Raw genomic sequence first — 13,507 nt, 5'->3', positions numbered from 1 at the left:
AAAATATAAATTTCAAATGTTGTGGCTCTATATTAATGTCATTATTTGGAACAATTCATGTTTTGTGACCAGTATTAATTAAAACTTGTAAATAATGTTGGAATGTAGTCAGATATCAACCAGTGGCTAATTTGCAAAAAACAAAAAAGTAACAGTAAAACTAATTTATATTAAGTGCTTACTGTGGATCAGGCACTATGCTAAATAATTTCACATCTGCCTTGATGGCAGACAGGGACTAGATTTAAATGAATTTTGTGCCCCTTGTGTCCAGCACATAGTTTGGTACATAGTACACCCTCTCTCTCTTTATATATCAGGACCAAGTAGGGTTTATTCAATACTGGACAGTATTAACCATGTATTTTATTTTCTATATTCTGATACTTGGACATCTGGGACCTTGATGACCCTAGAAGGACCGCACTTCCTTGGGTTAGTTAATTCCTAGAGGCAACTTGCCCATGAGCATGTTTTTTAAATGCTTTTTGATTTTTAAACCAACCAGTTCAGAGGTCACACACAACCATTTCCTTTATTTGGCTCTTACTTTATTTGGCTCTGGGACTAGGTACCAGACTAGGCATAGCTCCTACGCACTTAAGCCTGCTGAAATTATTAAAACTAGTCAACCATAGGCCTTCTTGCCTTGCCTCTTCCTTCCTAAGGAAAGCACAATAAAGACTCTTACCCACAGTTATCCCCTCTTTCTCTGTCTCCTGACTGGCCCCAGGGCTTGCCCATGTGGCCCCCTGTGGCATGATATCCCCCTACTCTTGGGAACTGTGACTAATAAACCATCTTTACAAACTCAATCTGCTGATCTGTTGGCCTTGCTATACTTCAATTTTTCTCTTAATGCACAATATTTTAAAACATAGGCAATCTATCTAGAAGCACTCAAGTGAATCAAACTGAAGTCTTCTGCTAAATAAGTGATAACTGTATCTAAAAACATTTAGAAAATTATAATTTGATGGCCCAGTTTAGTGAATAATCCTCATTGAACACTCACCGCTGAGAAAATATTGGCTACATTTATGAGCATGATAGTTTATAGTCATAATTATTAACATAATAATAATAATATTAGTTCATATTTGTGTAGTGCTTTCCCATTTACTATACTTTACATATATTTACAAATAATTTATATTATTCTTATTTTTATTGCTGAGGATACAGATGTTTAGAGTGGTTAAATGACTTATCTAATCCTACACAGCTTAAAAGGAACAAAAAAGGAACTTTTTTGTTGTGAGGATGAAATGTATAATTATCATAAAAACGCTTTGACAAATTAAAAGGTATTTTCAAAATCCGAATTTATTTGGCTAAATATGTATTTTATACTAACAGGTTTAAAACCTCAAAAAGGCTTTTGGACCCACTGGAAACTGAAAGAACTCTCCACAACCACTATTCATGGTAGCAAAAAAGCACCTGCAAAATCAGTAAAGGAAAGAATTGCGGACAGTCAAGAACGTATAACAACTAGTAAGTAAAGTTTTTGTATACTGCAAAATGGAATAGGTAGCAAAAATCAATTAAGTTATTTATTAGGCAGAATTTTCTAATGATTTACTTATTTATTTTTAAATGTTATTTTAGTAACATTTGATTTATAGATTGATGTTATAGTGGTACACACTTAAGTCCTTTTTCCATTTGCGTGTTATAAAGTAATGATTTTTTAAAATTTTTATCCTTTTTGTCTTTATGTATACTACAGATATTCTCACTTTTACTTGTGTTGCTAACTGTTAATCATGTGTTATCTCAGTAGATAAATTTACATTTTTTACTTTGTTCATTTAAATTATGTTTTCTTTAGGGTTTCAGTTTTGTGGTGTGTTTGTCAAGACTTAACTAAGATTATAAAAATAACTACTTTTTTTCTAGTATTTTTAAATTTCCATATTTAATTTAACTCTTTGTTATAAGCAGCATAGTTGTATTCCAATATGATGGGGTTTTTTTTCCCAAATGATCCATTTATTAAATAGTCCACTTATAGCCTACTTGAAATACCCATTCATTTACATTTTAATATTCTTTTCTGTTCCTTTGAGCCACATGCCAAATTCTTGTGCCAGGACCAAAGTCCTCAGTTACTCTACATTAATAAGCTTTATAAGGCAAGTTTATTTCCCTCCTGTTTATGCTATTTCTTTAATACCAAACATAAGTCTAATGCTCAGGTTTCATGTCTGACCAGTTAAATTAGAATCTAGGCTGAGTAATGTTTAAAGCTCCTCAGTGCCTCAGATGATTTCATGTGCAGGCAATGTTAACAAACCACTAATGCAGAGGGAAATAGCTTTCTAACCTATACCTTGATATAGGCCAAGGAAGAGGAGGAATTAACCTACCCAGCCTACTCTTTGGGAAGTTATTCTTTAGTTAATCTCTGATTCTGGAATTATTTAATTAGTTAATTATTATTCTTCAGATCTGAGAATTTTGAATTTAGAGCATCACTGTTTTAACTGTGGTCTTCTGTATTCTTATCCCAGTATATATCATCCAATATGATTTCTATCTTTTATTAGTTACAAGAAATTTTCTTGTTTGCTGTCACCCTCAGTGGTTTAACAAAACTTCGTACATATTTGTTCTGGGGGGTGGGGGGCTCATTTCTGGGATTTCTAATAGAAAGAGGAGTAGTCTACTACCTTGAGCCAATTTTGTTTATCTGTTTTTGCTTCTCACCCTCACATGTGACTAACTAAATTAAGAGATTTTTTATGAACTTTCCATTTTCTTTTTAATTTTAAGTAACAGAAAAGTGATAAGAATAGCATAAAGAACTCCATATATCCTTTACCTACCAATTATTTATATTTTCCTTTTTCTTTGAATCATTTTCTTTTTTCTTTTTTCACGTAAGCAATTAAAGATTAAATTTTCCTAAGCACTGCTTTAAGTGTGTTGTATTTAGATATGTTGTATTTTATCACTTAATTTAAAATGTTCTAATATTTACTATAATTCCTACTTTGACCCATCAGTAGGTCAAAGTAGGGTTATTTAGAAAAGCGTTGTTTAATTTCCAAATGTTTGGGACTTTTCTAGATATCTTAAAATTACTGATTTCTAATTTAAAAAACTGTGGTCTGAGGACATACTCTGTATGATCTTTTGCAATGTATTGAGACTTGTTTTATGGTCCAGGATGTGGTCTGTCTTGGTGAACATTCCATGTATACTTGAGAAGAATGTATATCTGCAGTTAAAAAAAAAATCTCAGATCAAGGTGGCTAATAGTATTATTCAGATCTTCTGTATCGAGTCAGCTAACTGTAGCCTGTGGATTAAATCTGGTGTGTAGCATGTTTTTATACATTCTATGAACTTAGAATGGTTTTTACATTTTTAAGGGTTGTAAAAAAACAAAAACATAAAACAAAATAAAGAATATGCGACAGAGACTACATTGGTCTGAAAATCCTATAATACTGACTTGCCTTTTATAGAAAAATTTTGCTCACCCTAATTTTATGTCTTCAGTGATATTTTATTTAGTTCTGTTAATTACTGGAGGGGATATTAAAATATAATTTTAGGATTATCTATTTCTCCCTTTAATGTTATTGATTTTTGCAGTAGCCATTTTAAAATTATTGAGCAAATATACTTTTATTAAGTTTTTCCTTTAGTATAAAATGTTCCCTTGTAACTATGATAATTCTCCTTTTTTTGAGTTCTATTTTGTCCGATCTTAATATAGACACTTCAGATTTCCAATGCTTATGGTTCATATGGTATCTTTTCTCATCATTTTACATGTAACTAGTTCATGTTCTTATAAAGCATACTTTTTGTAAATAAACTGTAGTTGAGTCTTGTTTTTTTTTTAATTCAGGATGACAATCTCTTCACTTTAATTGGGAGTGTTACTTCATTTACGTTTAAAGTAATTATTGATATGGTTAATCTTATTTCTACTAGTTTCTATTTGTTTAGAGATTTATTCCATCTGTTCTTTGTTTTTCAGTTATACTTTCCTGTCTTCTTTTGGTTAATTGAATATTTTTGTCATTCTATTTTAATTCCTCTGTTGGCTATTTACCTATACCACTTTTGTATTTTTTGAGGCCACTTTAATGCTTACAAAATGCATTCTTAAATTATCAAAATACTATCTAAAGTTGATATTGTCCTACTTCACTTAAAATGTAGGACCTTGGAGCAGTGTAGTTACATATACACCCCTTTGTCTTGTGTGCTATTGTCAAATATATCTACATAAATAATAGCCTCATGTTATATAGTGTCATGACTTTTGTTTCAAATAATTACATGTTTTTCTCAGCTTTTTTGAGATCTAATTGGTGTACAATAAACTGCGTATATTTAAAATGTAAAATTTGATGAGTTTTGACATATGTATAAATTTTTAAAACCATTACAATTTGAACTAAAAAACATATCTATCTCTCTCAAAAGTTCGTTATGCTTTTTTTGTAATTCCTTCTTGCCACCAATTCCCAGGCAATCATTTATGTGATTTTTGTCACTATAGGTTAGATTGCAATTTTCTAGAATTTTACATAAATGAAATTATATAGAGTGCATGCTGTTTTTCAACTAACATTTTTTATTCCAATAATTATTGTGAGATTCATTCATGTTGTTACATGTATTAATAATCTGTTCCTTTGTATTGCTGAATAGTAGTCCTCCATAGTGGGACTATAATATGCTTTGTTCATTCATCTCTTGGTGGATATTTGTATTGTTTTCAGTGTTTGGCTATTATAAATATAGCTGCTATGAACACTTATATACAAGTATTTGTTTGGATATAGAATTTTATTTCTCTTTGATAAATATCTAGTAGTGGGATGGCAGAGCAGCATGGTTATGTAGTATATGAGGTCATTCTTACATTGCTATAAATAAATATCTGAACCTGGGTAATTTAGGAAAAAAGAGGCTTAATTGGCTAATGGTTCTGCAGGCTTTACAGAAAGCATAGTGTTGGTATCTGCTCAGCTTCTAGGAAGGCCTCAGGAAGCTTGCACTCATGGCAGAAGGCAAAGGGGGAGGAGGCACATCACATGGTGAAAGAAGAAGCAAGTGAGAGAAAGTGGAAGGGAGGTGCCACACCCTTTTAAACAACCAAATTTTATGTTAACCCAGAGTGAGAGCTTACTTATCACCAAGGGACGGCCCAAGTCATTCATGAGGGCTCTGCCTTCATGATCCAACCACTTCCCCCCACACCCCACCTCCAACACTGGAGATTACATTTCAGCATGAGATTTGGACAGGGACAAATATCCAAACTATATCATTTCACCCCCGACCCCTCCCAAATCTTGTCCTTCTCACATTGCAAAATACAATCATGCTTTCCCAACAGTACCCAAAAATCTTGACTCATTCCAGCATTAACTCAAAAGTCCAAAGTCTCATCTAAAACAAGGCAAGTCTCTTCAGCCTATGAGCCTGTAAGGTCAAAAACAAGTTACTTACTTCCAAAATACAATGGGAGTGTAGGCATTGGGTTAACATTGCCACTCCAAAAGGGAGAAATCAGCCAAAAGAAAAGAACTGAAGGCCCAATGCAAGTTCAAACCTGGCAGAGCAGTCACTAAATCTTAAAGCTCCAAAATAACCTCCTTTGACTTTATGTCCCACATCTAGGGCACACTGATGCAAAGGATGGGCACCAAACGCCTTGGGCAGCTTCACTCCTGTGGCTTTGTGGGGTTCTGTCCCCATAGCTGCTCTCACGGGTTATTGAGTGCCTGTGGCTTTTTCAGGTTCAGGGTGCAAGCTGCCAGTAGATCTACCATTCTCGGGTCTGGAGGGCAGTGGCCCCTTCTCACAGCTCGACTAGGCAGTGTCCCAGTGGGTACTCTGTGTGGGGGCTCTTACCCTACATTTTCCCTCTTTACTGCCCTAATAAAGGTTATCTATGAAGGCTCTGCCCCTGCAGCAGGCGTCTTCTTGGGCAACCAGGCTTTTTCATACATCCTCAAATCTAAGCAGAGGCTGCAAAACATTCTTCACTCTTGCATTCTGTGCACCTACAGGCTTAACACCATGAGGAAGCTGCCAAATTTTATAGCTTGCATTCCCCAAAGTGGCAGCTCAAGCTGTACCTGGGCCTTTTAAAGCCCCAGCTAGAACTGAAGCAGCTGGGATGCAGAGAGCAGTGGCCCAAGACTGTGCAGGGCAGCAGGTCCCTGGGCCTGACCCATAAAATCTTTTAGTCTTCCTAGGCCTCAGGGCCTGTAACTAGAGGGCCTGTGTCTTAGATTTCTGGGATGCTTTCAAAGTCTTTTTCCCGTTGTCTTGGCTATTAGCACTTGACTCCCTTTTTGTTATGCAAATTCCTCTAGCAAGCGATTGCTGTAAAGCCTACTTGAATTATTCTCCCAAAAAAGCCTTATCGTTCTCTGCCACATGGCTAGGTTGCCAATTTTCTAAACTTTTATGTTATGCTTCTTGTTTAAATATGAGTTCCACATTGATCATTTCTTTGCTCCTGCATCTGAGTGTCAGCTGTTACAAGCAGCCAGGGTTACATCTTGAATACCCTGTTGCCTAGAAATGTCTTCCACCAGATACCCTAAATTATCACTCTGAGGTTCAAGCTTTCACGGATCCCTAGGGTAGGGAAACAATGCAGCCAAGTTCTTTGGTAAGGCACAACACAGGTGACCTTTGCTCCAGTTCCCAATAAATTTCCATTTGAGACCTCATCAGCCTGGGCTTCACTGTCAGCATTTTGACTACAACCATTTAACTAGTTTCCAAGAAGTTCTGAACTTTCCCTCATCTTCCTGTCCTCTTCTGAGCCTTCCACACTCTTCCAGCCTCTGCCCATTATGCAGTTCCAAATCTGCTTCTGCATTTTCAGGTATCTTTACAGCAATGCCCTACTCCTGGTACCTACTTTCTGTATTAGTTCATTCTTGTATTGCTATAAAAGAATACCTGTGACTAGGTAATTTACAACAAACAGAGGTTTAATTGGCTCATGGTTCTAGAGGCTTTACAGGAAGCACAGTGCTGGCAGAGAGGCCTCAGGAAGCACAGCTTCTAGAGAGGCCTCAGGAAGCTTACAATCATGGCAGAAGGTGAAGGGAGAGCAGTCGTGTCACATGGCAAAAGCAGGATCAAGCAAGAGGGGGGCAGAGGTGCCACACAATTTTAAACAACCAGACCTCATGTGAACTCAGAGCAAGAACTCACTTATCACCAAGGGAATGGCCCAAGCCATTCTTGAGGGATCTGCCCCCATGATCCAGCCACCTCCTACCAGGCCCCACATCCAACATTGGGGATTACATTTCAACATGAGATTTGGTTGGGGGTAGATATCCAAACTATATCACGTATGTATAACATTTTAAGAAATTGCCAATATCTTATCCAAAATTTTACATTTCTACCACTATACAAGTTATAGTTACTCTACTTCCTTACTAACACTTGGTATGGTCTTTTTAATTTTAGCTATTCTTGTGAGTTATATACTGGTATTTAGTTAGGTTTTATTTTAATTTCTCTAATGACCAATCATGATGAGCTTCTTTTCATGTGCTTATTTGCTTCTTTTCATGTGCTTATTTGCCATCCATGTATCTTAAAGCTCCAAAATAACCTCCTTTGACTTTATGTCCCACATCTAGGGCACACTGGTGCAAAGGATGGGCATCAAAGGCCTTGAGCAGTTTCACCCCTGTGGCTTTGTGGGGTTCTGCCCTCACAGCTGCTCTCACAGGTTATTGAGTGTCTGCTGAAGTGTTGGTTCAAATATCTTGGCCATTTTTATTTAAGTTGTTTGTCTTCTTATTGAATTATAAGAGTTCTTTATATATTTTATGCTTATTTATTTAGTTAGTTTGTTTTTTGTTTGTTTGTTTGTTTTTTAGTTTTTTTTAGTTAGCTCATTTTTAAAGACAGGATCTTGCTCTGTCGCCCAGGCTGGAGTACAGTGGCATGATCATAACTCACTGCAGCCTAGAAAGAAGTTATTCATATGTTTAGAAACAGTTCCTTTTTCAGATATATATTTTGCAAATGTTTTTTCCAGTATGTGGCTTCCCCTTTCATTTCTTAATAACATCTTTTAAAGAGCAAAAGTTTATAATTAGAAGAAACCCATTTATCAATTTTTTAATATAGTTGGTGCTTTTTGCATTCTATTTAATAATATTTGTAAACCAAATTTCACTAATATATTTTATATTTTCTTCTAGAAATCTTATAGTATATAGCTTTATAGTTTACAGTTGTAGCTCTTACTTTTAGGTCTCTAATTCATTTTGAGTAATTTTTCTTAATTATATGTATAAACATTAAGAATCACTTCTTTGCATATTGCTTCAGCACCATTTGTTGAAAAGATTTTCCTCTCCTCATCGAATTATCTTAGAAATCAATTGACCATACATATTGGTTTATGTCTGTTCTCTGTATTCTGTTCCATTGATGCCAATAACCAGCTACCTTTAAAACTGTAGTTTAATAATGTATCTTGAAGCCAGGTACTATAAGTCCTCCAGCTTTGTGCTTCTTTTACACAATTATTTTGATTATTCTAGATTCTTTTCATTTCAATATAAATTTGAAAAACTGCTAGTCAGTTTCTAAAATATATACTTGGTCATCTTCATTTTAAATACATTGTATTAATCAAGTTGGGGAGAATTGGTATCTTAACAAAGTGAGTTTTTCAGTTCACAAACATAGAATATGCCTATATTTATATAATGCTTCTTTAATTTCTCTCAGCAGTGTTTTCTAGTTTTTACTGTATAGACACATCTTTTTCCAATTATACATGGCATTTTAAACTTTCAATTTTGATTATTCTTGCTACTATATAGGAAAAAAACTATTTTTATTTTGCATTTTTATTGGGTGTATGTATATTTAGGATAGTTAAGTCTTTTTGTTGTATTGAATACTTTATCATTATGTAATGCCCTTCTTTCTCCTTTTTGATTATTGTTGTTTTAGAGTCTGTTTTGTCTGATATAAGAATAGTAACCGTTGCTCTTTTTGTTTTCCATTTGGCTGACAGATCCTTTTCCATCCCTTTATTTTGAGTCTATGGGTGTCATTTCACGTGAGATGGATCTCTTGAAGATAGCAAACTATTGGGTCTTGATTCTTTTTTCAACTTGGCACTCTGCCTTTTAAATGGAAAGCTTGAAAATGTATTATATATTTTATTTATCCCTAAATATTTGAAATATACTTTTGTATCTGATGCTAAAACAGGACAAGATTTTTTTGTTTCTGGATGAGATGGTCTAAGCTGTGGGAGCAAGGGCCAGGTTATAGTGGCTGTTTCTTTTAATGTATTGCTCAAATTTTAATTTAATAATTCATGTTCAACCTGGGAAAATCTTCAGTTTGAAATATGTACTTGATAAAGTGTGTTAACTTAATAGAGCTAAGGCTATGCCTTACTCTCATAAATGAGTAATCTTTTTATGTGACAGGTGACTTTTATTATCATCTTCATTTTATAAGTGATGAAACCAAAATATAAGTTAAGTAACTTTCCCGAAGCCACATAACTGATCAGTGCTAGAATATGAATTGAAATTCAAGAAAGTTTGGCCATAGAGCTGAACTCATAACCACTTCACATACTGCCTATCAGCCATTTGAGTTTACAGGCTTGTAATTATATTAAGGTTTAAAATTATCATCATAGAATAAGTGTTGTAACTTATGAGAGTTACCATAGCCTTAATCCTTCATTTATGGCAAATGTGAATGAGTTTTTATGTCTTTTCCTGGATTAAATTTTAATAGGTGAGGGTGAATGAAGAAAGATGCTAGTAGAAAGGCCAGAAAGGCTAGTAGGAGGCCACACAGCCTCCATCGAGAATTACATGTCAACCACACACCACTGTTTCTGATGGTGGAATTAAAAGAGAAGTTGTTGTACCATTTCAGAAAGATAAAGATCACTAAAGAGGTATTTTTTCTGTAATCTTCTGCTTAGATTGTGACTACTAGGAAATCTACTTAAGAAAGAAGTTTATTCAAATTTATGAGTTTCTTTTTTGAACTTTGAGCATCTCATATTTCTCCAGAGCTTTAATCTACTTTTAAAACTATCTTCTGTGTTTTTATATCAGTTAGTGGTCAGTGAGTGCCTCCCCGCCAACTCATTGATTTTGTCTTTGATGGCAGAGCAGGGTGTGGATTGACAGTGAGAAATTAAAACATTCCTATCCTATAGGAAATCATTGCAAAGGGACTTGGCTCATGGTATCTGAGATCTTCCCTATACTGCTTGTTGCTTTACAGTTTCTGTGTTCCTTACCCCCAGTCTGGATACAGTCATCATTGTGGAGAATTCTTTGAACATAAGATTCAGATCATGTATTTACTGGTGCCATGAGTATGTTTTTCTTTGGAGGCATTTCTATACTATAGTCCCTAATGTTTCATCTGCTCTAATGTATTCAACTTGCACATAAAGAACTTGAATGTCTTTGAGCAGGTCATACAACCCCTCTGAGCTTTATTTTTACAACTGAAAAATGAGGTGAGTAGAATATTTCTATATTCCCCTTTTCTAACATTTTGTTGTTTAATGACTTCTATCCATAGGTGCTGAACAATCTTCCAAAGTGATTGCTGACTGTTCAGGTGTAATTAGTGATAGAGACTGGTGGTTTAGGATTCATGATCTGAGAACTCTTCCTTCTCTATAGCTGTCTGTGTGTGTGTGTGTGTGTGTGTGTGACTCTGTGTATACTAAAACCTTATTCTGTGTGCTGGAGGAAGGCTAAGGCAGATAAAGAGCGGAACTGGGGTAAAACATTAGTATATGTACACATGAATGCATATACGTATATATGACTTAAAAGAAATATTCTGTGCTCCATATATACTGCTGTCTTAGAATTGCTTCTTCTAATCTAAAACATATTTAAAACATGATTTCGTTTTTTCAACATTTGAGATGCTTATTGTAATATGAAGTTAACTTTTTTCCAGAATTTTAACAAAGAGGACTTTCTGTTTTATTTTAATGAAATAAACACACCGTGGATAGTTAAAATTTGCCTTCCAAACAAAACGTCATGATATCTCCCTTTTTAGGACTGGAATGTAAGCAGTTATAGAATTTCAGTATCTGGAATGACTCATGATTTATAAGCCAGCTCTTCTTAAACAGTGTATTGTTAGATTATTTACAAGACTAAAGTTTTAATGTTAATTTCTTTATTGTGGTACAATGCCATTTAAGCTTTTGAACTCAAATAAAGATCATTTTTAAAAACTCTTTTTATACCTCTCCCCCAGTTGCTAAATCTAATTTTTTCTCTTTGTCTGGATTTTAATGTTAAAACACTAACAAATCTCATTATTTTTGTAAACTATAGCTTAAACCACAAGCAATAAGAAAAATCCTCATATTCAACTAACATGTACTTTTATGTACCTAGTACACGTTACTGTACTTGGCACTGTAGGGAGATAAAAAATAAAAAGAAACACAGTAGTTACTCATACACAAGTACTAGGTGATATTTAGCAAATGACATGTTACAGAAATATTCAAAGTAATAGCCAGATGGTTTAGGATTCCTTATGTTATAAAGAGCTACTTGGATTTTATTTTATTTTTACTTTATTTTTCGAGACAGAGTCTCACTCTGTCACCCAGGCTGAAGTGTAGTGGTGGGATCTTGTCTCACTGCAACCTCTGCCTCTTAGGTTCAAGCAATTCTTCTGCCTCAGTCTCCCAAGTAGCTGGGACTACAGGCATGCACCACCATATTCAACTAATTTTTGTATTTTTAGTAAAAACAGGGATTCTCCATGTGGGCCAGACTGGTCTCAAACTCCTGACCTCAAGTGATCTGCCCACGTTTGCCTCCCAGAGTGCTGGGATTACAGCATGAGCCACCGTGCCCAGCCCAGATTTTAGTCTGCACCTCTAATTTTGCTACCTCTTCACTATTAGCAATGCTCAGGGATAATAAAAAAGAAACCATTAAAAGTAGGATATCAAATAGCACTTTGAGAACTAAGCCAGTAAAATTTCCACATTATGCTTTTCATTATACATCATTAAAAGAAAACCAAGAAATTTGCACAGCTAAAGAGTGAGGAAACCCTAGAAATATGCTATTAAGATGGTCAGACATACAAACTCCCATTGTGGTAGCAATTTAATAGGTTGTATTGTTGTTAATTGTATTTTATACTATGTAGAGAAAGACTATATGAACAGAAGCAGAGTGAATAATATAAAGCATAGAGTAGCCCAGAGAACCAGAAATTTGGTAGAAATTTAACGGAACTATTCAGATTATTATGAGTTAGATTTCATCATAATCTGGAGAATATGTATATTTCAAACACATTTTGTCTCCTTTTGCTTTGATGCCATGCTCACCAAGTAATTTCAAGTTATTTAACTTCCGAGATAATTTTCCATGTCTACCATAAGATCACCCGCAAATGCCTCCCCCAGATATATTGGTCTGTTGGTTGGTAGCAGTAGTCAGAGGGGCTGAGTTTAATTTTAAAACAGTGGGTTTCCATTATATTATGAAATGAATTATTAGCATATTATACTAAATGACATGAAAATCCTGTGTTATGAAGAAGTGAATGCTAAGAGTTTGACTACCTGAGAGATTTAGTTATCAGTTTGCACAAAACAAGGTGATATATTTCTATTTATTTGCAACAATCACATTTGTATCATGCTTAGGTACTAGAATGACTCTTTGCAGTGAGATGTGCCTATCATTCTGTCACTGAATTGAAATTGGTTTGTCCATTAGTTTAATAAATATTTGCTGAGTGCGATGAACATTTACTGAGTCCTTTTATTTCTTGAGTATTAAATATATTTACTGAGTGCTTAACAGATAGTCTTAAAGGAGCTTTGGATACATAAGGGAACAAAACAGACAGTATCCTTTTCCTTATGGAACTTATGGGCTAGTGAGGAGAGACAGACAATAACCAACAAATGTGATTAAATAAGTTATATAGAATGTATAGTAGGCATACATATACCTACCGCACACCTCTCGACTGTGGTATGAATACTGTGTGAGGGGGAAAAAAAAGAGCCTCCAACTGAGAGGACTGCAGAGGAAGCAGTATCCTAAGAGGGCAGTTAAGTTTTCATTAGAGTAAATCAGTGCAATGTATAAATCTAGCAAAATGTTAGGAAAAGTTTTCACTAATACAGTCCATCTTGTAACATGGACTTACAGGACAATACTGGACCTTGTTAAACACAGAATGAAGTCAACCAGAAAGTTTGCAACAAAGATGAGACTGAAATTGCAGTTCTTGACAATACACATTTCTCTATTCAATTGAATTTTTTGAATTTATTGCTGAGTCTATGTTTAGGGTGTGTGTGTGTGTGTGTCTCCCACTAAGGCAATAGAGATGATACTGGTTTGGCAGTTGTTTGATATATGCATATTTATATATAAGACTCAAGCATTAAAATTGCTGTTAGGGTCAAAGCACAATGGTAACTTAC

General features: G+C 34.7%; 1 protein-coding gene across 2 annotated transcripts in view; it reads left to right on the top strand.

The window, feature by feature from the left end:
* The window catches only part of FAM227B (family with sequence similarity 227, member B), a 279,211-nt gene that overhangs the window by 91,398 nt on the left and 174,306 nt on the right, over positions 1–13,507 (top strand). For both annotated transcript variants that reach the window (XM_011967306.1, XM_011967307.1), the window contains one exon: positions 1,360–1,497. In XM_011967306.1, the coding sequence (XP_011822696.1) occupies positions 1,360–1,497 (138 nt within the window). The remainder of the gene's footprint in view (positions 1–1,359; positions 1,498–13,507) is intronic.

The sequence above is a fragment of the Mandrillus leucophaeus genome, unplaced genomic scaffold (genome assembly GCF_000951045.1).
Source record: "Mandrillus leucophaeus isolate KB7577 unplaced genomic scaffold, Mleu.le_1.0 Scaffold798, whole genome shotgun sequence".
In the NCBI taxonomy this organism is placed as follows: Eukaryota; Metazoa; Chordata; class Mammalia; order Primates; family Cercopithecidae; genus Mandrillus; species Mandrillus leucophaeus.
The sequence above is the reverse complement of the archived record's forward strand: the minus strand, read 5'-3'. Positions and strand labels throughout refer to the sequence as shown.